General features: G+C 44.6%; 1 protein-coding gene across 2 annotated transcripts in view; it reads left to right on the plus strand.

Moving 5' to 3' along the window:
* The window catches only part of igsf21a (immunoglobin superfamily, member 21a), a gene marked incomplete at its 5' end in the record, with an annotated part of 144,574 nt that overhangs the window by 74,592 nt on the left and 45,764 nt on the right, over nucleotides 1-24,218 (plus strand). For both annotated transcript variants that reach the window (XM_083669030.1, XM_083669029.1), the window contains 2 exons: nucleotides 12,287-12,408; nucleotides 19,725-19,843. In XM_083669030.1, coding sequence (XP_083525156.1) covers nucleotides 12,287-12,408; nucleotides 19,725-19,843 — 241 coding nt within the window. The remainder of the gene's footprint in view (nucleotides 1-12,286; nucleotides 12,409-19,724; nucleotides 19,844-24,218) is intronic.

Genomic DNA, 24,218 nt, shown 5'->3' on the forward strand with positions numbered 1-24,218 from the left:
GTAGAGCGTGGCGCTAACAACGCTTAGGTTGTGGGTTTGATTCCTGCTGGGACCGTACATACTGAAATGTATGCACTCACTGCAATGTGAGTTGCTTTGGATAAAAGCGTCAGCTAAATGGCATATATTATAAGTTGATTGATGTTATTATTACATCATATATTCAAGTGTTCAAATCAAAGTATTTTGGCTATATTCAGTATAGGAGTTCCACAAACACTTCAGGTTTGTCATGTATTCTATTATACACATAATCTATACACAGCTAGACACCTCAGCAGTCCATTGAGACATTATTGGTGGGTAAGAGGCTTTCCAATGGATTGGATATACGTTTGTTTGCTGCTATAAATGTGAGATTATAAAGTTTTCTGTAGCACTTTACACCACAACTATTATCACCATTGTCAGGATTTCCAAGCAAACAGAGACAGGGAGCAGGTACTGTATTAAGTTCCAAACAAGATTAAATAATATAATAACATTTGCCAAAAGGGGGCCAATTCATATCCATACAGTTACATATGAAATGAAACCCTTTTGCCTCTTACACCTCCAATATAGAAATCATCTTTGAATGCATTGCTTTGAACTTTTATGATGTGTAATAATAATAATAATAATAATAATAATAATAATAATAATAATAATAATAATAATAATAATAATAATATGTTCTATGAATAATTTGGAATTCTAGGAGCTTGTGCCTTAGATTATATCAACAGTAATGTGTATTCACACATATTTGTGACCATTCATCATCCTCAATATCCAAGTATAAATATGCTTCCTATCTATTTTTTAACAGGATCTGTATTGTCTGGAAAAGCCTCTATGATTCCCTGAATGTTGACATTTATACATCTCATCCCATTTGTTTAAAATTAACACCCTCAAATATATCACTTGTGTGAGTCCATTTCCACTTGAATGGTTCTCCGGGAAATTTGAGGTCAAAGTTGGAGACAGGTATTACTTGAATTTTTTCCCGTTTTCCTATAAAAGCCTGACATACTGTACTTCCAAACATATCCAGTAAATCCAAAAGGGCAGACAGGGATTGTTCTGGTTTCAACAAGTACAATAATATATTGTCTGCATACATCCAGTAGATATAGCATGTGATTCAATGTCTATACTGATCCCTTGTATGCTACTATGTGATCTGATCATCGTGGCTAATGGCTCTAATGCAAGAGAAAACAAGAGGGGTGACAGTGGGCAGCATTGCCTTGTACCCCTCATCAAATTAAAAGGGTCTGATATTTGCCCATTCATTTTTACAGAAGCTTTAGGGGATTGACAGAGTAACTTAATCCAAAATATAAATACCTGCCCGAAATTGAGTCTAGTCAATACTGCCACCAAGTAATCCCATTCAGCCCATTCGGCATCTAGCGCTGCTACTACAGCAGGGATACTGAGTTTCTAGGTATAATGAATCACATTGCAAAATCTGTGGAGATTGTCTGTGGCTAATCCACCACGCATAAAGCTTGTTTGATCAGGATGGATTAGATTCTGTATGACTTTTTTATGGGCCTTAGCAATTACATGATAGTCCACATTCCACCAATAAAAACACAGGTTGATATGACCCACATAACAATGGATCCAGATATTTTATTTATGGATGGATATTTAATGCAAATACCACAGATAGTTAAGAGCTACATGTTTATTTGAAATTGATGCTTGAAAACATGACAAGTTTTAAATTTGTTACATCGTTACATTGAATGAGGTATTAATCAAGAGAATAGTGTACTGATTTATCTCAAAAACCATACAGCCAATTTATGTTACTTACAAGACACCTCACCTTGCTCCATTTGAGAGTGAGAGACTCAAGCGGAAGGGGTTAAGGATGGCTTTTTCTTCCACGTTTACATCAAGTTCCAGAGGAGTGTCTATTTTGATTAATAAGGGGGTTCCAATTAAATATTAAGGAAACAGTACTGACCGTTACGGTCACTTTTTATTGGTTAGGATTAGGGTTAGGTGAGGGCTCCTTGCACATAAATAAATGATCTTGTTGAATTATTACTGCCCAAATTAAGATAACCCTAAGTTTATAAATGTTTCTTTAAGGGGAAAGGATTTTAATTGTATGTTGAACCCAGGATTTCATTGATCATCACCTCGAGAAAAAAAAAAAAAACACTTTCTAACACACACATTCATATTCAAGGATATATTTCTTTCTTAGAAGCTCCATGTTACTTGAATGTACTTCTGAATGTATGTAATGTAAATACATGCCCAGAATCATCTCTGATCAGTCTCTGTTATAGGCCACCATAGAACTTAAGCAAACAGTAGCTCCAACAAGGACATGGCGTTTGCTACTGTTAAGTGATAAGGAGTTTATTGAATCCCTTAACACTCAGATTGATATCTTTAGTCTGGGAAACCCTTAAGGTTTATGTCTGGGGGTGTAGTATGTCCTATTCTTCTCATCAAAAAAATAAGTCTAACAGAGATCTAAAGACATTAGAACAAGAAATTAAGGCTTTAGAAAACCAACATAGCATTAAGAAGAATGTAGAGACCCTCCAGCAATTAAATCATTTAAAGCTTAAATACAACACAATGAATACTCGGTCATCTGAAATAGCTGCATTATACTAAAAAAAAATAGAGGTCTGTGGAGCAGGGGGAAAGCACAGGGAAATTACTATCTTGGCAAACCAGAAGAAGAAGAAGAAGAAGAAGAAGAAGAAGAAGAAGAAGAAGAAGAAGAAGAAGAAGAAGAAGAAATAGAAGAAGAAGAAAAAAAGTGCATTTCATAGCATTGAAGACAGACACTGATGGTAACATAACAATTGTAACTTATTGTAATAAATTCAACGTTCAAAGCCTTTTATCGTGAATTGTAGTCAGAAAGTGTTAGACCAACACGTAATATTGGAATTTCTAGATCAGGCTAGTCTCGGAAACACACATGAATCAGATACATTAGACCTAGATAAAGATGTTTTGCATGATGAAATTATGCAAGCCATTAATAAATACAATTGGAAATGTCCTGGAAGTGATGGCTTACCGGTTGAGTTCTACAAATGTTTTGTCAACAAACCTCTAAATCCTCTTATGTGCATGATGATGCCATTTTTTTTTTTCTTTTTTTTTAAAGTAAGTTCCCCCATCCCTTTGCTAAGCTTTTATTACATTGATAAAAAACAGATAGTAATTTAAGATAATTGTTTCTCAGTGAACATGTTTCTGTTTTGTATTACAAAACGTGTTTACCATTCACTAATGGCAGTTTTAATGACACGCCTTTACTTATTGTAAAGCAGCACTCACAGCCTTTCAGGAAAACAAACAGTCTCCCAGTGACATGTCGTAAACAAGAGCATTCTGATAACGTTTTATGGGTAATTACCAACTCTCTGTAAGCTATCCAAGTTTCTCCTGCTAATCATAATTTACCCCCCACCCCCCCACCCCCCGTTCTGGTTTGCTTTTAAATGTCTGAGGCAATTAATATGTTTTTGTAGCTGTCAAGGCTGTGCTCTGGCTACTCAGTGCCAATATCGTTAATTAGCATCTTGTTATTTGGGATCCATCCTTTTAATTAAGAAACTCTGGCTGTCCTGGATTACATGTGGAATAGGAAGTTAGACTTGCTGACGGGGGCCCTTTGGTGGAGTGCGATGTGACGGTTTCAAAGCCAGACACTTGGAAAACAATGTTTTGGCACTTCCTCCCTCTGCGACAGTGGACATAAACAAGAGTATAAACCATTAACGGCATTAAAGGCTGGATCTCTTCGGTGTCCAAGCTAATAAGAATGCTTGAAATGTGATAAATCAAGTAGAATCACGTGAGGGATTTCAAAAATAGAACAGAGGTTATAGAGGTACTATCTCTTTATCCTTCATTAGTTCTAGAATGTTCTTACATTCTTGGTAGAACCGAACCTCCAGACAACCATGCAGACGTCATTTGAATCCCACCATGAGAGCTCTTCTCAAAGTGCAACCCTATTAGGAGTGCGTTTAGCTGTCGTACGATATCACTGTATGGCTAAAACCCAGTCAATGCCACATGACAGAACGATAAACTGTGGAACATCAGATTAGGATGCGGTGAAAAATGAGAAAAATTGAACAATTTATTATTGAATGAGGATTTTTGTTCCATAATTAACAGTTCTGAGCTCAGTTGAACAGGGAGACAAAGTCACCCTGAAAACGTGCATTAGGAGTAAATAATGTGTGTCTCCGTCTGCTTCTTCAATTGAACTCAAGCATGTCTTATTCAAAATGGAAAAAGGGCCAATGCCACATTAGGGATTAGAAAGTTGATGTATTTAAGCATGAAATGAGCCCCTGTGCTGAATGTTGCAGATTGATGAATATTTCACCAACCCAGGGTGCATTTCCAGTGGTAGCATGGGAAATGTGAAGCAGGATTGGTTCAAATCTGTATGTTAATCCCCAGTAACCTGCCTGACACCTCATCACCACAAAATAAAAGCAAAATCCCTCGGCTGGATTACTGATAAGCTTCCCATAGGCATGGCAAGGCTGGCTTTAAATAGGTGGGACCTAAAATGGCCGCAACAGTTGAAATCCATCATTGGCTTGGAAATTGCCCTTTTTCTTCAAATGCATATTTTTTGGGGGGCATTTGCATTTGTCTTACAATAACAATACAGAGAACGGATGAGGTTTACGGTATGTCAATTTCTCCTTCTTACAAATTTGTGTTGAAGCAAACTAAGAAAAGTGACTGTAAGATATCTCACACATATTCTTTCATGCAATGTATGTATAGCCTCCTCTACTCATTTAGCTAGCAGCTACAGATGGCGAGTGTTGTCATCTAGAGGATAAGGAATGGTGGGGGGGGGGGGGTTGGCGGGGGGGGGGGACAGCATAGCTCCAAACATATGCAGACTCGTCATGTCCACAGTGGCCCTGATGTCTTTTAAACCATCTGTCTTACAGCAGGCTCGCCCTTGTGTGCCCACACCCATCTGCAGTCTGACAAGGGAAATAAGAAAAGATTGTTCGTGGAATTATGCTGTGGTGAAAACACTATACCCACTGTAGGGAAGCATCACACACTCCTCCTCACAAACCTCTCATCGGAACCTGCAGTTGGGAGTTGGGCTGATCCCAGCCTGAGTGTTATTGACCCTCGGGTGTGTCGTCGTGCCACCGGTACTGAGGGAGAGGGCATGTCTGCGGGCTGTCTGATTAAGACACAGTCGGAGGAAGGTGTGAGAGTGTGCACTACCGTGTTCACTCACTTAGTGTTCATTGATCAAACAGATTAAGGACAAGCACACACAATGATGTTCTCACCTTGCCATGGCGCTGCATTTCATTATCCATCTGTCCTTGATGGGCCCCCGTTGTCTTTTAGGTAGAACTACCCGGTTAGGTAACATATCGTTCATTACCTTATATGGTTATGCCACACGTTCTTTCTTTCTTTCTTTTTTTTTTTTTTTTTTTTTTTTAAACATTCCATTATATTGTCCATGAGACACAGATGCTGTGATGTGTGTTGTTTGTCAGTGTTGCTGAGGCAGTTTAGAGAGGAACTCTGACTTTAACACGAAGACAGTAATGAATTGGGTGAGATAAAAATGGCACAGCCACTCTCTCTTCCTCACTCAGTCTCTCATTCACTCAGCTCCCATGTCCAATACATACCACAGGACAGGGCTGCTGTTCCACTGGCAGAAGGGGTTTTCAATTGTGCCCAGAGGAAAGAAAGTAATGTGTTGTTATTGAATGCCCTGCTTTCAGACTGAGTTGTTGTCGGCTAACTCCCAACTCGCCTCTCACTGACTAGGGGGTTAACATGCGCCCCAGACTCCTGGCACAGACAGAATAGCTAATACAGAGGAGCAGTCTCCATCACGTCTGGCCTGCTTTGATCTCATCGCCCCCTAACTGTCAGGCCGCAGTCAACCTGTCTCTCTCAGACTGACACACATAATAACCATTTGTGAACGGCCTTGGCTGAGATGGCTGGAGATAGCAGCACATGGCCATTGTTTAACCTCCTCAATGACCCTCACCCTGCTTCCTGCTGCTGTCCCCTATTGGCCAGACATGCTGGGAAAGCTGTCTCCTATTCGCCAGTCATGCTGGGCAAGCTGTCTCCCATTGGCCAGTCATGCTGGGCAAGCTGTCTCCCATTGGCTAGACACTGTGGCCAAGCAGGGGCTGGCCGTTTCCGTGGGCAAACACAAATTCATGAAACCCGGCTTTAATCCCTGCATGCCAATCTGCCGGCTCAGGACAGCAGCCAATCACATCTAACCGGCACTACTCTGTTATATTGGAATGGGAATGAGTGATAGCATGCCGAGAGCATGTGACACAGATAACAGGCAAGGAGAATATCCACCACGCTGATAGTCATCTTTGGCTTGTGTATTTGCCGCACACTAAGGGGCCCAGAGCAATCATGTCCCTGTTTCTTAGCATTTTTCTCCATATTTGCCTGAGTGTTAGATCAGTATGGAATAAAGGGTGACAGATTGCCTGTTGCTTCCCTGTTACACAAGTCACACCAACAACAACAACAAAAATCAGTTTCCGTGTGACCGGATTAAACTACGTAACAGGCACTGCCAAAGCTTGTTAATCCGCCAAGGCAGGGACCATCACCGTTAGTATCAAGGAGCACCTACCTCTCTGTGTATATGGAAGAGCATGTCTGTCTGCCTCATCTATGGAATATCTGCGTGGATTAGCATAGTGTCCCTGCTGAGAGCAGTGGCACATTGAGGGAGGAGAGGAGAGGAGAGGGGGGGAGAGGAGAGGAGAGGAGAGGAGAGGAGAGGAGAGGAGAGGAGAGGAGAGGAGAGGAGAGGAGAGGAGAGAGGCCTGTCACCTGAAGCATGAAATCCCTTTGAGCAGATTCTCTGTCACTCAGGGCTCAGCAGGGGTCTGCAGCATAAAGAAACACTGCAACACTCACAGGTTATAGCAGGGTGGAGCACTAAGTGGGCTGAATACAGTTAAACAGTCAAATAGTTCACTTGAGGTGTACGCCTCTACCTCTACATTGCAATGTACAGGTTCTGCCCAAACTGTATATGGACACTATATCCTTCTGCATGTACACACTAGTCACCACTGACCACCTGCCATCACTAACTACCACTACGGTAGAGTTCTGCAGCCCTGTGTATGTATAGTGTTAAAGTCTGGCCCTCCCCCGACTTGCATCTCCACCTATAGACATGGTGACATGATGTAAATACTGTACAGTAAAAACAATTACTGGATGATAGAACAATGGGGCAGTAGTGACAGTAAGTGGCAAGAAGATATTAATTATTCTATGACCCATCTGTGTTCATACAAAATAATTGGAAAAAATGTTTGACAATGTTTGCGCAAAGAAAGCTTTTATGCAAATTGCTAAGTTGTGTCACTCTAGCTCGTTTTGATATGGTGAAATTATACCAATTCACCATCTTTGAATGTCTCAGTGCTCTGGCCCATTGTTCGATGCAGACACTTTTCTACATTGTAATGGAATCCTTTGGTGAGATAATAATATTAAGCAACTTACCAAGCCTATGAGGGATTGTACGCAGTCGGCTTATGACAATGCTCTGATCAGATCCTTTCTTATGGATGTTTTCAATTCTGGAAGAAAAAAAAAGAGTATGAATAGAAATAAATCGTATTAATAAATCGTATTAAACCCGTATTTCCAGTCTAGAGCTGTCCATCCAACATTTGGCTTAGCTACACAGTATCAGTAAGTGACTTGAACATGTTACAGTCCAGGATTTGGCAAACAGGTTTAATCAAACTCCTAAAACCGTTTTGTCTCAGATGCCTACAGTACACAGCAACTGTGCAGATCAATTAAAACCAAATGCTTTATAAATAGTGGCAAAAGAGTTGTTCTGCATTTGGCAGAGCACCAGAATCTGCTTATAAAAGTTGTGTAAATCATCTATGTAGGCTTTATAAACACATAGGGGTTATGAAGTAGTGTGTAGTAGTAGTAGTGTGTTAGCAGTAGAGTAGAGTGTTAGCAGTAGTGTGTTAGCAGTAGTGTGTTAGCAGTAGTGTAGAGTGTTAGCAGTAGTGTGTTAGCAGTAGTGTAGAGTGTGTTAGCAGTAGAGTAGTGTGTTAGCAGTAGTGTAGAGTGTGTTAGCAGTAGTGTGTTAGCAGTAGTGTAGAGTGTGTTAGCAGTAGTGTGTTAGCAGTAGTGTAGAGTGTGTTAGCAGTAGTGTGTTAGCAGTAGTGTAGAGTGTGTAGTGTTCGCAGTATTGCCTTGGTGGCTGCTGATGCAGCTGCAGCCTATAAATAATCCTACCTCAGATGAGCTGCAGGGGAAGGTCCTCAGTTAACCCCCCAGACCAGGTCCTCAGTCAACCCCCAAGCTGATAGAAACCCATCGAAGACTGTGTGGTTTTCCCACATTCATATTGATTGATAATAGTGGCATTGGCCAACGCTACACACACTGTAAATTTTATCAGGAAAAAAGGCCCCTCATCACAAATTTGATGATTCGATATATATTAAAAAAAAAAAAAGTATTTTGTGTTGACAAGCTGAAGAGTGGACTGCGATATCATAGTGATCTACATTCCTTTATGTTATAGCCTTGGGAAGTATACTGTATATCTGGGGAAACCATGCGTCGGCCTTGATGGGTACTATCATTGCTGATGCAGGGAGAGGGGAGAGGCAGGAAGGATGCAGGTCACTCTCCATATGGAGAAATCTCAACACTATCAGCTGTAGACACCATAGGACACTCTCACTCTCACTGTCTGTCTTTCTGTGTCTCTTTCTCTATCTACCTCGATGCCTGTCTGTCTGTCTGTCTGTCTGTCTGTCTGTCTGTCTGTCTGTCTGTCTGTCTGTCCCTGTCTGTCTGTCTGTCTCTTTCTCTCTCTCTCTCTCTCTCTCTCTCTCTCTCTCTCTACCTCTCTGTGTGTCTGTCTTTCTGTCTGTATCTCTCTCTCTCTCTCTCTCTCTGCCTGCCTGCCTGCCTGTCCACCTGCCTGTCTGCCTGTCTGTCTGTCTGTCTGTCCGTCTTTGCCTTCCAACTGAGCCACTGTCAGATACCTGCCCTCCCTCTCCCCTTTGGTCCTCTTGGCTCCACCCCACCTCACCTCACCTCACACGGCCTGGTCCTGTCTGGCATGGGTAAGAGGGGGGAAGAGGGGTGGAGAGCTGCCGCTGCCTTTCATATCACCAGATGGCAGAGTGTTGGAGAGGCCTTGGTGCCTTGATGCCTTTGTGCCTCGTCTGTGACGCATGGCCTGGATTCAACAAAGCAGCTGAAGCTTCCTCAAACAGTGCTTTTCCACAATCAAAGAGTGCTCATTTTCCTCTCTCGCCCCCTCTCTGTCTCAGCCTTATTGGCACAGTTTCTCTCACTTCCTCTCTCACCCTCTCTCTCTCTTTCCCCTTCTCTTTCCTCTCCCTTTCCCCCCCCTCCTTTCTCTCTCATTCTCCTCAAAGCTCTGTCCTTCTCAGGGGAAGAGACACTGGGTTTCTCTGAGGCGGGTGTCATTTCTCGTGGGATTCAGGTGGCGCATAATTAAGAGGTGAATTCCTTAATGAGGGGTAATGATAAAGAGAAGAGTGTTGGTTAGGGTTAGAGATGACCCGTCTGAAGCAGCAGCCATCCTTTTACCTCATCCAGTCCTTACAGCTTTCACACAAACCTGGATCTGACACTGGCGTAATCCTCCACATTCTTCAGGGGGGAGGACAGGAGCGATTGCAACGCCTATTGAATTAGATGGGCTGTGAAAAGCAAGAGGGTTTTTGGAAATGTCCATTTAACACACCTCAGTACTTCAGGGCTGGCAGAACATTATTATTGTTGGGTTTTTGAAAGCCTCACAGGACTGCAGCCCACTGTAGCCTGAGGAGTGGGTTCTCTTGCTCCCGGGAGTTGTTGTATCAATGGGCTTGTCACAATGGCACATCGTTACCTCTCTGCATAGCACATTGCATCGGTTCATTGTCTCCTTTCTGAAAGGCAGACAGGCAGATAGGCCCGGGTTTATTTTCTTTTTTTTTCTCACTTTTTTTCCCCACTAAGAAATACTGTAGATTAGCATCTCTATCCAATTCTATCCATCTAGCGGAATGCCAAACTGTAGCCGTGCTGTTCTGTGTTCTCGGGTGGTGTGAGAGAAGCTTTACTGTGTAGAGAGCATATTGTTTATTTCTGAAGATGGACCCATCATACTGTTTCTTTAAAGAAAGATGTTACCATTCACTATATAGGGTTAACACACAGTATGATGTACTGTACTGTATGTGCCCTTGACTCAAAACTCAAAATAAATCACTGCAACAGCGCATGAAAGTAAGATGTTCATGACAGGTGGTTATTCTCCCTGTAAAGAGCATTCAATGAGCCATTCTTTACCCCGCAGTGCCTGTTGAACTTTTCACTGACCTTTCATTCAACTCTCATGCAAAGAACAGTTTAAATTCACCACTTTCCCCTGAGTTGAACACACTGCCGTCGTGTCTGCTCACCACAAGCCAAACTGTTGGAATAGTGTTTGAGCTGTATAGGAGACGTTTACTTCCCTGATATGAAGTGATGTTGGACAGAACACCTTCCTCCTCACCTCCCTTTTAAAGCCATTCGAAATGGTCCATTACAATGACTACAGTGGAGGCTCCAGGCAAGTTAGTACGAAAAACACCATTTTCAGACACGGCTTTGCTTTTAGCAGCTGACCTTTTGCTGAAGCCTCTACCCATAAACCTCGGAACGGTGCCACCTCACCGTCGTGCGTCTACACCCGTGAATCGACATCTAAAAGGGGGCCAGATGGCTGTAATAATGCTGGAGCCTGGCAGGGGGTTCTAGAGCTTTCCTTGGGCAAAGTGGTGTCACTCAAGTAGACGTCTTGTGTTGGTGCTCAAGCCAAATGTACACTTTGCAAACCTGTGAAAGAAGGGTCATGTCTCACAGACGTACCTTGAGGACGTGATGCTCCCTCAGTCCAATTCATTACATCTTAATGAGGGTTAGGGTTGGGGTAAGATGAACATTTCGTTTCATTTTAAAATCGCCACAAGTGTCTTATTGGTGACTTGATGGGGAATGCAGCAATGCAGTTCCCTACAGGTATGTAAATCAAATCAAATCAACTCAAAGTGTATTCATCACATTACACATAACATCCAGATGTAAACGGTACAATGAAATACGTTTAACAAGCAACAACCTCTCAACGGTGGAGTGTAAATAAAAGGTTAGGAATGAAAGAGAACGATAACAAACACAACGGGACAAACAGGCCTACCGTTGTACTGTCGGTATCCTCAACTCCACATCTGTTGTTTCAGCATGTAGCTTTTACAGTGCTGCTCCATTTAGCAACCTGAGCCTGAGGTAGTCTTCTCCAGAGGGAGGAGGTTATTCAGAGTTTTCCTCCAGTCATTTATGAGGGCCTCTGGGAATTGTTTGCTCAAATAAAAGTAATTTAGCATTGTCCTCCTGTGACGTGATGTGTACATTATGCAAGGACTAATCACAATAAGCACAGGACTTATTTACCCCGCGGAAGGGATTGGATTAGGAGACGGGTGATATGATCTCATGTGGCAAAGGGAGGAAAGATCCGCGGCCCACCAACAATTTCCTCCTTCAAAGCGGTATTAGCGGCTCCATTAAAATCCTGTCACCATCCTTTTTTTTTTTCTTTAGGTCTGTCTGTGGCGCTGAGTAGAAGAGAAATCACAGTCATTCAAATGCTAAGTGACTTCCTCTCCCCTGTGAATATTAGAGAGGAGAGAGGTACTCCATCATTTACCGTGCCCACCGAAAGAAAAAAAAAAAAAAAAAAGGAAAGAAAAAAAAGAAACCGTGCAAAATGAGACTATGGTGCTTGGAAAAAAATCTCCAACCAGCAAAATTTCGTCACATTCCATTTCCTCCCCTTAGAGCTACAGAATACAGCACAATGTCGGCCTTCATTAATACTCAGCCGTACACGTGGGCAACATACAGTAACGTACCTAAAGCGACATATGTGAGTGTCCTGCTGAGTTTGTGATGGTTAGGTTGGAATGCTGCTCCTCACTTTTCCTCCTAAACAGATTTAAAGTATCCTGATAATGCCGGTACAGTAAATGGATCAATGGGATTATTTAAAGCCTAAGCACTAACTTCACCTCTGGAGCAGAGTGTGGAACACTGCTAATGGTTTATGCATAGGGGATGTTCTGGGTGTAAGAATACCCGCCCCATCCATAATGGGCCATATTCATTTCATTAATGCTTTCTGTTTTTGCCTCAACAGGTCACAGACGGGGGCACCATCAAGCAGAAGATCTTCACCTACGATGCAATGTTTAATACCAACTACTCTCATATGGAGGACTACCGCAGAAGGGAAGACCTTGTGTACCAGTCGACTGTCCGGTAAGCATGACGACATTTAGAATCAATTCAAAAACTGAGCTTAGTCTGTCTGTCTGTCTGTCTGTCTGTCTGTCTGTCTGTCTGTCTGTCTGCCTTCCTGTCTGTCTGTCTGTCTGTCTGTCTGTCTGTATACCCACAGAAACACTCAGTATCTCAGGGGGTTTGCTAGCAGGGGGTTTGCCTTATGCTTTAATGGTCCTTCCCAGCCATCTGCTGGTAGTCACAATGGGCCAGAATGTGATGACCGGTTGGCGGGGTCAGTACATCATGGCTCTGGCAGAGTGGTGGAGGAAGGGAGGGGGGGAGAAGGAGAGGAGGAGGGCAGGAAATGAAGGGAGGAGGGGAGGAGGGAGTAGGGGAGGGGAGGAGTCTAATCAGCCACTCTGCTGCTCAGTGTAGATGTCGGTGCTCAGCTCTCAGTGAACAGCTGGCCTGGTCCATCGTTATTCCCAGTGATCTGCAGATCTTCCAGGTAGTCAGGTTCACCTCAGGCACAGCTTGGGGCTGCAACGCTGCATGCATCGTCTAAGCTGCACACCTCTCACCTCCCCTCACCCTCCCTCAACCCCCTTCCCTTCAAGCCCCTGCTGCTTATGCATGAGCAGGTTTTACAGAGTGAGAGAGAGGGATGGAGAGAGAGAGAGAGAGAGAGAGAGAGAGAGAGAGAGAGAGAGAGAGGAATGATCAGGCTCTGGTTGGCAGGTTACATGTTTGAGGAGTCCTGGGGACTGTCTTCCTTTACCCGAGTCCTCCACAATACGTCTGGCATCTGCTTCTTTCTCTCCCTCTCTCTCCCTTTCTCTCTCCCTCTCTCTCTCCCTCACTCCTGTACTCCCAGCCTTGCTGCCGTTTCTCTGGCTCTCTCTGCCTCCCCACACACGTTTGATACCCTTCCTCACTCTGTCCCATGCATTACAATGAGCCTGTCCTCTGATTTCTACCCCCATAAGCCTCCCCTGCTCCACTCCCAACCTCTCTACCTCTTCTCTGGCTCTCTGCGCCTCCCTCCCTCCCTCCCTCCCTCCCTCCCTCCCTCCATCTCTCTCATACAGGCACTACTGCTGGGTTTAAATGGACAATAGAGACTCGTAAAGTGCACTGCTCTGGTGCCTTTACCATCGACTGAAAATAGAATGTGCATATGACGCATACTCTCACATATCCCACCTATGGAAATGTTCCTTGCCTCTTCATTTGCTCCCACCACCTCTTCCTTCCCTCTGTCTCATCACATGCTTTATCCCTTCATATCTCCCTTCCTTCTTCCCTTCCTTTCTCTGCCACTCCCCCGTATTGCTGCTTTCTCTCCACCATTGCTTCCGATACCTCCGTCGTACTGTAATCCTGAACTGCTGGTACAAGTGAGGATGATGTGTCCAGACAATCTGACCGTCCCCTTGGTCATGACTGCAGTGGACTGTTGTTTACACGTGCCTGCACACACATACGGCCAAAACACACATGCATGCACACCCATATGCACACACACACACACACACACACACACACACACACACACACACACACACACACACACAAGTACTGAGACAACGAAATGCAGTCTGGCATCTAATCAGATGCAAATACTGGCACGGTGCAAAAGACATGATATTGTAGACAGTGCATGGTATTACAGTATAAGGTATTACAGTATAAGGTATTACAGTATAAGGTATTACAGTATAAGGTATTAGAGTGAGTATAAATAAATGAATATAATAAGTGAATATACATGAGATGAATATCAATATCGATATGTACATTTGAACAGTTGAACAAGGGCAATAGGTCTTGAGGTATGTTACATATGTAGGATGTATAATTAGAGATCAATATAATAAATATGCTATGTGCAAACAAGCAGTAGTGCAAAAGCTAAATTGGAGTCCTGAGTGTGCAGCCAGTAGAGGTATGGGGGGGGGGGCACCCTGATAGTGGGAGTCAAAGTTCCTCTTCCTGGGGGTGGAGGGGGGGCGGCTGGTAGGGGGGGGCGGCTGGGCTACTGCCGGGATTCTGAGTTCAGCAGATTAACAGCTGCAGGGAAGAAGCTGTTCCTGAGCCTGCTGGTGCGGGAACAGAGACTCCTGTACCGCCTCCCGGATGGGAGGAGGGCAAACAGTCCGTGGCTGAGGTGAGAGGTGTCCCTACTGATGCCTTATGCCCTCCGCAGACACCGCCTGCACTGGAGGACCTCGATGGCAGGGAGTTGGGCACCGGTGATGTACTGGGCGGTTTTCATCACCCGTTGCAGGGCCTTCCGGTCGGAGACAGAGCAGCTGCCATACCACACTGTGATGCAGTTTGTCAGAATGCTCTCGATGGTGCACTGATAGAAGTTGGCCAGGATCCTAGGAGACAGATGGGCTTTCTTCAGTCTCCTCAGGAAGTATAGACGCTGCTGCGCCTTTTTGACCAGGGTGGGGGAGTTGAGGGTCCAAGAGAGGTCCTCAGAAATGTGGACACCCAGGAACCTGGAGACATGCTCCACCTCCATCCCATTGATGTAGATCGGGGTGTGTCTGCAGCCCCCAGCTTTCCTGAGCTCCTTGGTCTTCTTGGTTTTGAAGGCCAGGTTGTTGTCGGCACACCACACCACCAGGTGCTGGACCTCCTCCCTGTAGGCCGACTTGTCGTTGTTACTTATTAGGCCTACTACTGTGGTGTCATCTGCGAACTTGATGTGTGTTAGAGCCATGCACAGGCACGCAGTCATGGGTGAAGAGGGAGTAGAGGAGAGGGCTCAGCACACAGCCCTGTGGGACACCGGTGTTCTGGGTCAGGGACTGAACACGTGCACATACACACACGTGCACACATACACACACACACACACACACACACGCACACACATTTATTTGTGTGTATTTTCTCTTGTCTTCAAACAACCTTGAATTACACTGCTTTTTTAGACAATACTACAAACCTCAGATTGCCTCACCTTGACAGCTCTCCAAATAAGCAACATGCAGCTAATTCTCAAGTTCTTAAGATTCCTCCCACATGGAACCACAGTAAATTGACTAATGGCTGTCTCATGTTTGGAGGACATCCTCCAGTCTGATTGCTTGTCATGTAGACCTTCTCCAGTCACAGTGCTGGTTATGTACAGTAATATTAGCTGGTCATGTAGCATTAGCTGGTCACGCAGCGCTAGCTGGTCATGTACTGTAGCACTAGCTGGTCATGTAGCACTAGCTGGTCATGTAGCACTAGCTGGTCATGTAGCATTAACAGGTCATGTAGCATTAGCTGGTCATGTAGCACTAGCAGGTCATGTAGCATTAGCTGGTCATGTAGCACTAGCTGGTCATGTAGCACTAGCAGGTCATGTAGCATTAGCTGGTCATGTAGCACTAGCTGGTCATGTAGCACTAGCTGGTCATGTAGCATTAGCTGGTCATGTAGCACTAGCTGGTCATGTAGCATTAGCTGGTCATGTAGCATTAGCTGGTCATGTAGCACTAGCTGGTCATGTAGCATTAGCTGGTCATGTAGCATTAGCTGGTCATGTAGCACTAGCTGGTCATGTAGCATTAGCTGGTCATGTAGCATTAGCTGGTCATGTAGCACTAGCTGGTCATGTAGCATTAGCTGGTCATATAGCATTAGCTGGTCATGTAGCATTAGCTGGTCATGTAGCACTAGCTGGTCATCTAGCACTAGCTGGTCATCTAGCACTAGCTGGTCATGTAGCACTAGCAGGTCATGTAGCGTTAGCAGGTCGTGTAGCACTAGTCCTGTGTGTGATTACTTGATTTCCCTTGAAAAACTGCAGTGTCAACACAGAAACTGTTCCAGTATAAATTGAAATTCCTTGTTTCTCCAAACTTGTCCCGTGACTCTTGCTACTCTACAAAGGATAATTGAGTTGTTCAAGGTGCTGAAAAATTAATTACATGGCTCTGAATAATTAATTAGGAGTCACAATGTTAGTCGTACAATGTTTTCCCTTTCTCCCCTTTCTCCGTTGCTGAATCTGATGGCCCAGGCTAACTGTCATACTGGAAGGTGCTTCACAGGCCAGCCTGTCACTCAGACAATAACTGTGTGTTGTGAGGTTTCTATGTAGCCCCTTGCCCCTCTTCCCCTCCTGCCTCCTGCCTCCTGCCTCCGAGCCCTGCGTCATCCTGCCTTTGAGCTGCTCTCTCCTAATCTTCCTCCACTGTCTGTGCTTGCGTGGGTTTGGTTCCATTCGTCTCAGTATCCAGGCTGGATGACAACAGAAATACAGCTTTGTGCGTAGAAAACACAAAAAAAGGACCACATCAGCATATATGGTACACAGCACAAAGCCAATGTTCACAAACACGCACGCACACACACACACACACACACACACCAGGCGCACACACACCCCAGGCACATGCACACACACACACACGCACACGCACGAGGCATGCACGCACACACACACACACACACACACACACACACCAGGCGCACACACACACGGCAGGCGCACACACACCCCAGGCGCATGCCCACACACACGCACACGCACACACGCACACACACACACACACACACACACACACACACACACACACACACACCCTCCCCCCAGTGCAGTCAGGGAAAATCACAATGTTCACATCACTGGCATTGTGCTTAAAATAGGACGTTCCCCCTTTAGTGATTCTCCCTGGAAGGAGAACGGGTGGAAACACACCTCTCTGTACAGTATATCTCTGTCCTCGAGGCTAACAGGCTACCAGTGTTTCTCTGTCTCTAGGCTAACCGTCTCTCAGTGTCCCTGCGAGACTTAAACCAGCCAATCCCCCCCTCCCTCCCCCATCAGCCTTAATGCTGGGCTTTCTGCACTTAAGGTTTAGAACAGCACAGCGAAGCAGAAGTCTTGTTCCTGACACCACGTTAGCTGATTTGCTGCAGAGATTGTCTGGCTGAGATTGTCTGGATGAGCGAACAGGGCCTGATCTGTTCAGTGTGCTGTCAGGACTGGTCTCTCTCTCTCTCTCTCTCTCTCTCTCTCTTTCACTCTCTCTCTCTCTCTCTCTCTCTCTCTCTCTCTCTCTCTCTCCCTCTCTCTCTCTCTTCATCCCTACAGCACTGCACAGCTGGCATACACACCAGAGGGCCTGTGGGGAGAACACAGAGTTAAACTCTCAGACCACTCCCCAGGGAGAATCGATCTCCTTTCTCTCTCTCTCTCTCTCTCTCTCTCTCTCTCTCTCTCTCTCTCTCTGTCTCTCCACTTTCACTCCCTCTACTGTGTGTAGTGCTGTTTTTGCTGTTCCTCTGAGTGGGCTTATTGCCATCGATCCTCTGTGAGTGTGGGTGTGTGTGTGTGTGTGTGTGTGTGCCTGCGCCTGGGGTGTGTGTGTGCCTGGTGTGTGTGTGTGCACGTGTGCACGTGTCTACATGGGTGTTTCTATAGTATGCTTAATGTGTTTTTCTGACTTTTTTGGCTTTTGCATTGAGAGGTTTAATTGAATGTACCTGTGTTGAACAGACACACACACACACACACACACACACACACACACACGGCTGTCCCACACCTTGTTGTGATTCAGTGCTAATCAGCTTTTTATTACTGGCTGATTAATGAGCCCCACTGTTTTAGAACAGAGTGGAGGACAAAAGGATTTAGAAACATCTCTGAAAACACTTTGTTCTCCAAAGCCAGCGAGAAAGAGAGAGGGAGAGAGAGAGAAAGAGAGAGAGAGAGGCACACACACACACACACACACACACACACACACACACACACACAGACAATAAGAAGGTCAGACAGAGAGAAAGAGAAAAGAGAGAGAGAGAGAGATTGAGAGAGAGAGAGAAAGAGAGAGTGGGAGGGAGGGAGGGAGAGGCAGAGGGAGGAAGGGAGGGAAGGAGAGAGAGGAGGGAGGGAGGGAGGGAGGAAGGGGGAGAGAGACAGACAGAGGGAGAGAGAGAGAGGGAGGGAGAGAGAGTGAAATATAAAGAGAGAGACAGTGTGTTTTAGCGAAGCCAAGACATTGAGAGCTACGAGAGGCCAATGTCAACATAGGTACAACCCAAGGCTGGGCTCTCATCAAATCATCATAATCACAGTCAAAGTGCCCTTGAAACTAGAATTAGTCAGGTGTAATTCTGCTGTATGCTAGAATAAGAGGAATATGTGTTTTTGTGGTCAACATTGTGGTCAACATTGTTATTACTGTGCATCCAAATTAATTTGTGAACCAAATTCCAGTGCAAGGCACATCTGGTCAGTACTGTATGTATGTCGTGCTATGTGTGTCCATGCCTTTCAGAATAGAGCTGGATACAGACCTTGATGTGAGCACTGTTGATCATGTGACCGTCATGTTGGTGATGAGCTTATCAGCTCGGGGCCCTAATTAAATTATAGTGTAAACACATGCATCTTAGATGAAGGATTATAAAAATATGAATCCAATAAGTAACTAACTTGTAGAGGTCCTGTTAGTCAACATCAGCAGTTCTGGCGCAGGGAGTCTTTCCAGAGTGCAGTCGTTGACCCTGTGTATGGGATGGGGTGGAAAAGGGGCATGCTGGCCCAGTGCAGAATTGACTGTTTTCCAAAAGAATGATCTCCTCTTCCCCTCAACAAACACACACATACACACACACACGCGCGTGCACGCGCACACACACACACACACACACACACACACACACACACACACACACACACACACACACACACACACACACACCCACTCACTCCCCACTGCTGAACTCATTAGAGCTGGTCTGCTCTGAGTGCCCTGCCGCTGTTCCAACAGAGGTCTGCGTCTGAAACAGCCAGGCGGCAAGGACAATTGTTCCCGTTTTGTGGAAATAAATCACAGGGCCTAAATGCGACTGGTGGTGTCTCACTTTGATTATCACTGTTGACACATTAGCCAGGCACAGAATACAGATTGAGCTCCCAGCCCGCTCAGAAATAGCCGTATCGTGGTCATCTGCCGACTGGCTGAATAATTGTTAGCTGTCATTCCTCCACAAACACACACAGGCTTCGCCCCCGGTGAAAGGAGGGGGCTTTGTTAGAATGATTGCTTGCTGAATTCGAAAAAAGTAGTAAAAATAGAGTATTTTTGATGTGCACTCCATGCGTCAGTTGTTCACCTCCATTTGACATCAAGGACTTTCTTCACTTTTCATGAAGAGGAATGAATTGTCGAGAAATCCACTTTAAACTACTGTAACCCTCATTATTTTTAATTGATGCTTAGTGCGCTATTATTTTCTGCACAAAAACAATGAATTCATTTTCAAACCATTTATTTCCCATGGATTCTTTTTTTTTGGGTGATTTGAGTGTTTCGTGTGTGGTTTCTCCCCAGGCTCCCAGAGGTGCGTATCTCAGACAACGGGCCGTATGAGTGCCACGTGGGCATCTATGACCGGGCCACGAGGGAGAAGGTGGTCCTGGCGTCGGGAAACGTCTTTCTCACCGTCATGTGTGAGTACAGCTCACCCTCTGGGTGTAATCTCTTGTCTGCACTGCATCGTTGGGTGGAATTGGCAAATGGTACACGTTAGGACACGTCTAAGCAGCAGTGTCTGAGAGGGAATGCAGAAGACAGTCAGACGGACAGACAGACGGACGGACGGACGGACGAACAGACATACAAAGAGACAGACAGAGAGACATACAGACAGACAGAGAGACAAACAGAGACAGACAGACAAAAGACAGCTACAACTAGGCTGTTAACCTCTTCTACAGTGTTATAACCTCTTCGACAGTATGCTGTTATAACCTCTTCTACAGCGTTATAACTTCTTCTACAGTGTTATAACCTCTTCTACAGTGTTATAACCTCTTCGACAGTATGCTGTTATAACCTTTTGCACAGTTATATCATATAACTAGAACAATATTTCCCTTTTTACTCCCCATTGAATACATTTGTTCAGAATATTGTTGGTTTTAGTTTTGTTTTCTCTCTCTCTCTCTCTCTCTCTCACTCTGCTGTAATTGTTGGTCTACCTTTCTCTAATGACAGCTGGCTTGGTTCTGTCTGATGTTTGACGTCCAACAGCAAGCCTTTCTGAACGCAGAACTCTACTCGCTCATTAGCGACAGAAATATGTATTTTACCGAAACATAATAGATACAAAAACACAGTGATGTGATTACTCCATTAGCACATGCGGTGCCTCACAGTGCTGATATTAGCACTCAGTATTGGCTCTTAAGAGGGCTCATATACAGCAGCTCTCCGCCTTACAGTGTTGTTATTAGCACTCAGTATTGGCTCTTAAGAGGACTCATATACAGCAGCTCTTGGCCTTACAGTAGCTTCTCCTGTCCTTCAGTCTCATTGTGGGCACAGTGATGAAAAAACGCTTAATGGAACGGAACACTGAGCAGCAGGAGAGGAAGACTTTATCAATGGGAGGGGATTCTGCAAAGTTAACGCTGAGTGGTTGTGGAGTGGTCGGGATCTATGTGAGTGATACAGTATAGCCTGGGAAGAGAGAGAGGGCACCCCTCACCCAGCTGGGTCTTAAATCTCAACTGTGGCAATGCAGAAGAAGAATGGCCTCTGGCGTCGTGGCTAATTGCCGTCTAAGCTGAAACGGAATTATTCATAACCTATTAGTGTGCCAAGTTCACTTGGAAGTGAGAAAAAAGTGGCCGAAAGAAAGAAAATTAGAGAAAAAAAGTTAATTAATAGGAAGCCGTACATGGAAGTATTTTAATTTTTTAAAGGCCTTCATAAATAAGAATTATCATTTTAATGAATCCCCTGCCAAAGAATTCAATCACTCTGTTTTAGAAGACCAAACCTTGAACTCCTTGCTACCTAAGCTACTCTCCTTCACTCTGGGAAAGTTTGCGGTGTTTTTTGCTTTCATCCTCAGAAGTAACTCAGTGGAGCCTGAAGGCATGGGGGGGGCTCTCTGCCCTGAGGATCATTAAGCTAATGCTATGATAACCAATGGATATTGACAGTTTCCTCTTAAATTATAATCACAACGATACTGTAACAAGAAAATGAAGGATGTCTTGCTGTCAAGATAGGGTATAATTAAGAAGAAAATATGAGAAGTGGGTAATATATCCGATGGGCCAGTGTCAGTGGAGTTTAATCTTTAATTGAGTCACCTTTTAATTGACCAGGCCCAAAGGGGAAGGAGGCATGCCTGAGGGTAAAACCGTCAAACCGATTTACATGAGAAATATCATGAAATATAGATATTCAATTATCATAAATGTTGAACAGTCAATATTTTAACATGTATAGAGAACATGCAGACATTGCTAATCCTGGCTCTGCTCTGCTACAGGCAATCATGTTATATGGTCATTATACCTCGTATCCATGGCTACAGCTGCTGTCTCTTTGTCTACTCTATACTATAGATGGGTAGTTCTCTGTCACATGTTGGCTGTAAACATGTGATTAATTAATCCCTCTACTGTGCCCGGAGCTTCATGCCTCTGCTGTGCCCAGAGCTTCATCCCATGTATGTGATCTTGGATACTTCTTCACCCGCTCTAGTTGCCTTGAAACAACTCTAGAGTCGTTCACTTGAGCAAATTATTAGATCAATTAAGAGTTAGCTTTTGAAATGGTTATCAGAGAGCCCTTGGGAACTGTAGATTGTTGGTTATGACACCTCTGCCAAGTCACATTAAATGAATAGATCTTGTTCAGCTTTTAATAACTAATTAGTTTCAAGGTGTAGAATTCCTTTCGTGGGCGATGCAAGGGATGTTTTAGATGTTCTGTGTTCATCAGAGTACTATGTGATGTATGTAATTGGTTGAGTTTGATGTGTCCACATCTTCTGAGATGGGATATAGTGTAGTGCACTGACCGGTGTTCAAACGCTAAACACCAAACATACAGTAAGCTTTAGTAGTGGTAAACCTACCTCATACCATGGTCATAATTCCAGACATTGCAAAATGAAAAAATCAATGTCCCTCTCCCAATGGTAGAAATAGGGTCATCATTTGTTATTACCTGAAATGATTCCTATGTGACATTCCAAAGATAAGAAGTAATTAGTATGTTAGAGATGAGCCTGACCTTGGCTATGGACACAGCCTGCTATAACAGTATGTGGCTGTACCCAACTATGGGCTGTGCCCAACTAAGGACCTTGAGAGAGACACACTAAGACTACTACAGTTGTTCTATTGCCCCTTCAGTGTTCGTAGTGTTGTTCTATTGCCCTTCAGTGTTCGTAGTGTTGTTCTATTGCCCTTCAGTGTTCCTAGTGTTGTCACTGGTCAGTTCCTAGTGTTGTTCTATTGCCCCTCCAATGTTTCTAGTGTTGTTCTATTGCCCTTCAGTGTTCCTAGTGTTGTTCTATTGCCCTTCAGTGTTGCTGGTATTCATATTCCTGTAAAGCGCATTTTGTTGCATGCGTGTATCAGTAAATGTGCTCTATAAATGAATTTGATTTGATTTGATTTGATTTGGTGCTGTTCTATTGCCCTCCAGTGTTTCTGGTGCTGTTCTGTTCCCTCCAGTGTTCCGAGTCTGTGCTCTAAACCACATCAGCTGACTGTCGAGGTTTCGATTCACCTTCCAGATGAAGAGCATCTCAGGTGACACGCGCTGTGTTTAAACGTCATGTCACGTAATCCCAGAAATCCTTTGTTCTAACCTTTGCGGGGACGCAGGAGGATGTAATTTAGAGGATACCCTTCATGAACCAGCAGGACTGGTATTTATATACCGGGGAACAGGGAGATGAGCTCTGAGGTGCACAGGGACTAATTACTCTCTCATCCCATAAAACTGGGATTCGCTTCAATAATGGATGCCCAACTTTAATTAAGCGCTGTGTATATTTAGCCTCTCGTTTATAAACGGGTGGGATTAATGACAATCCAGCATTTCCCAAACACAGCAACGCCTTCAGACATAGCAGTGTGATTTAGCAGTCAGAGTTTGGGCATGGGGGAGGCGGGCAGGAGGCGGGGGTGTTGGGGTGGAGGGTGTCGGGGCGCCGGTGGGGAGGTTTGATGGATGGCTATGGGGCGTCTGTTCCCTCCGCACCCTGTGCTTGTTAGGAGAGGGCTAGAGCACCCCTTGGCCAGGCTTGACGTAGTGAAGGGCCGTGACACAATGGGCTAATCATCACCTATTCAGAAGGACGGCGTTTCCGCCAGATTGATCAGGCAGCGTTTGAAGTGTTTACCACACTGTGCATTTGCTGTGCCTGAGGTCACCATTGGCTTCTCACACAGGTGTCCTTGATGAGGTCACCAGGGATCCCTGTACAAGTGTCCTTGATGAGGGCACCATGGATCCCTGTACAAGTGTCCTTGATGAGGTCACCATGGATCCCTGTACAAGTGTCCTTGATGAGGTCACCAGGGATCCCTGTACAAGTGTCCTTGATGAGGTCACCATGGATCCCTGTACAAGTGTCCTTGATGAGGTCACCAGGGATCCCTGTACAAGTGTCCTTGATGAGGTCACCATGGATCCCTGTACAAGTGTCCTTGATGAGGTCACCATGGATCCCTGTACAAGTGTCCTTGATGTGGTTTTACGTTACTCTCTCTTATTCACCTTCTCTTCATCCTCATTGTGTCCCAACGTCCATATATCCAGCCCGTGTTATCCTGTATCCAAGTGTCCGCAGAGAAATGGCGTTTGACTAGCCAGCCCAACAGCAGCCGTGTGATAGATGATAGTAGCAGTATGCCATTAAAACATGTCGGCCTGATGCTCATTGAAAATAAATAATGAAATGTATAAAAAAGAAAAAAAAGGATGAATTATTAAGTGTGTCTCTGAGCTAAACCCAAGGGTGATAACTGAGCAGAAAATAAACAACCCGTTGACTTCCTCAAGGATTCCCTC

The sequence above is a fragment of the Argentina silus genome (assembly GCF_951799395.1).
Source record: "Argentina silus genome assembly, chromosome: 4".
Classification (NCBI taxonomy): domain Eukaryota; kingdom Metazoa; phylum Chordata; class Actinopteri; order Argentiniformes; family Argentinidae; genus Argentina; species Argentina silus.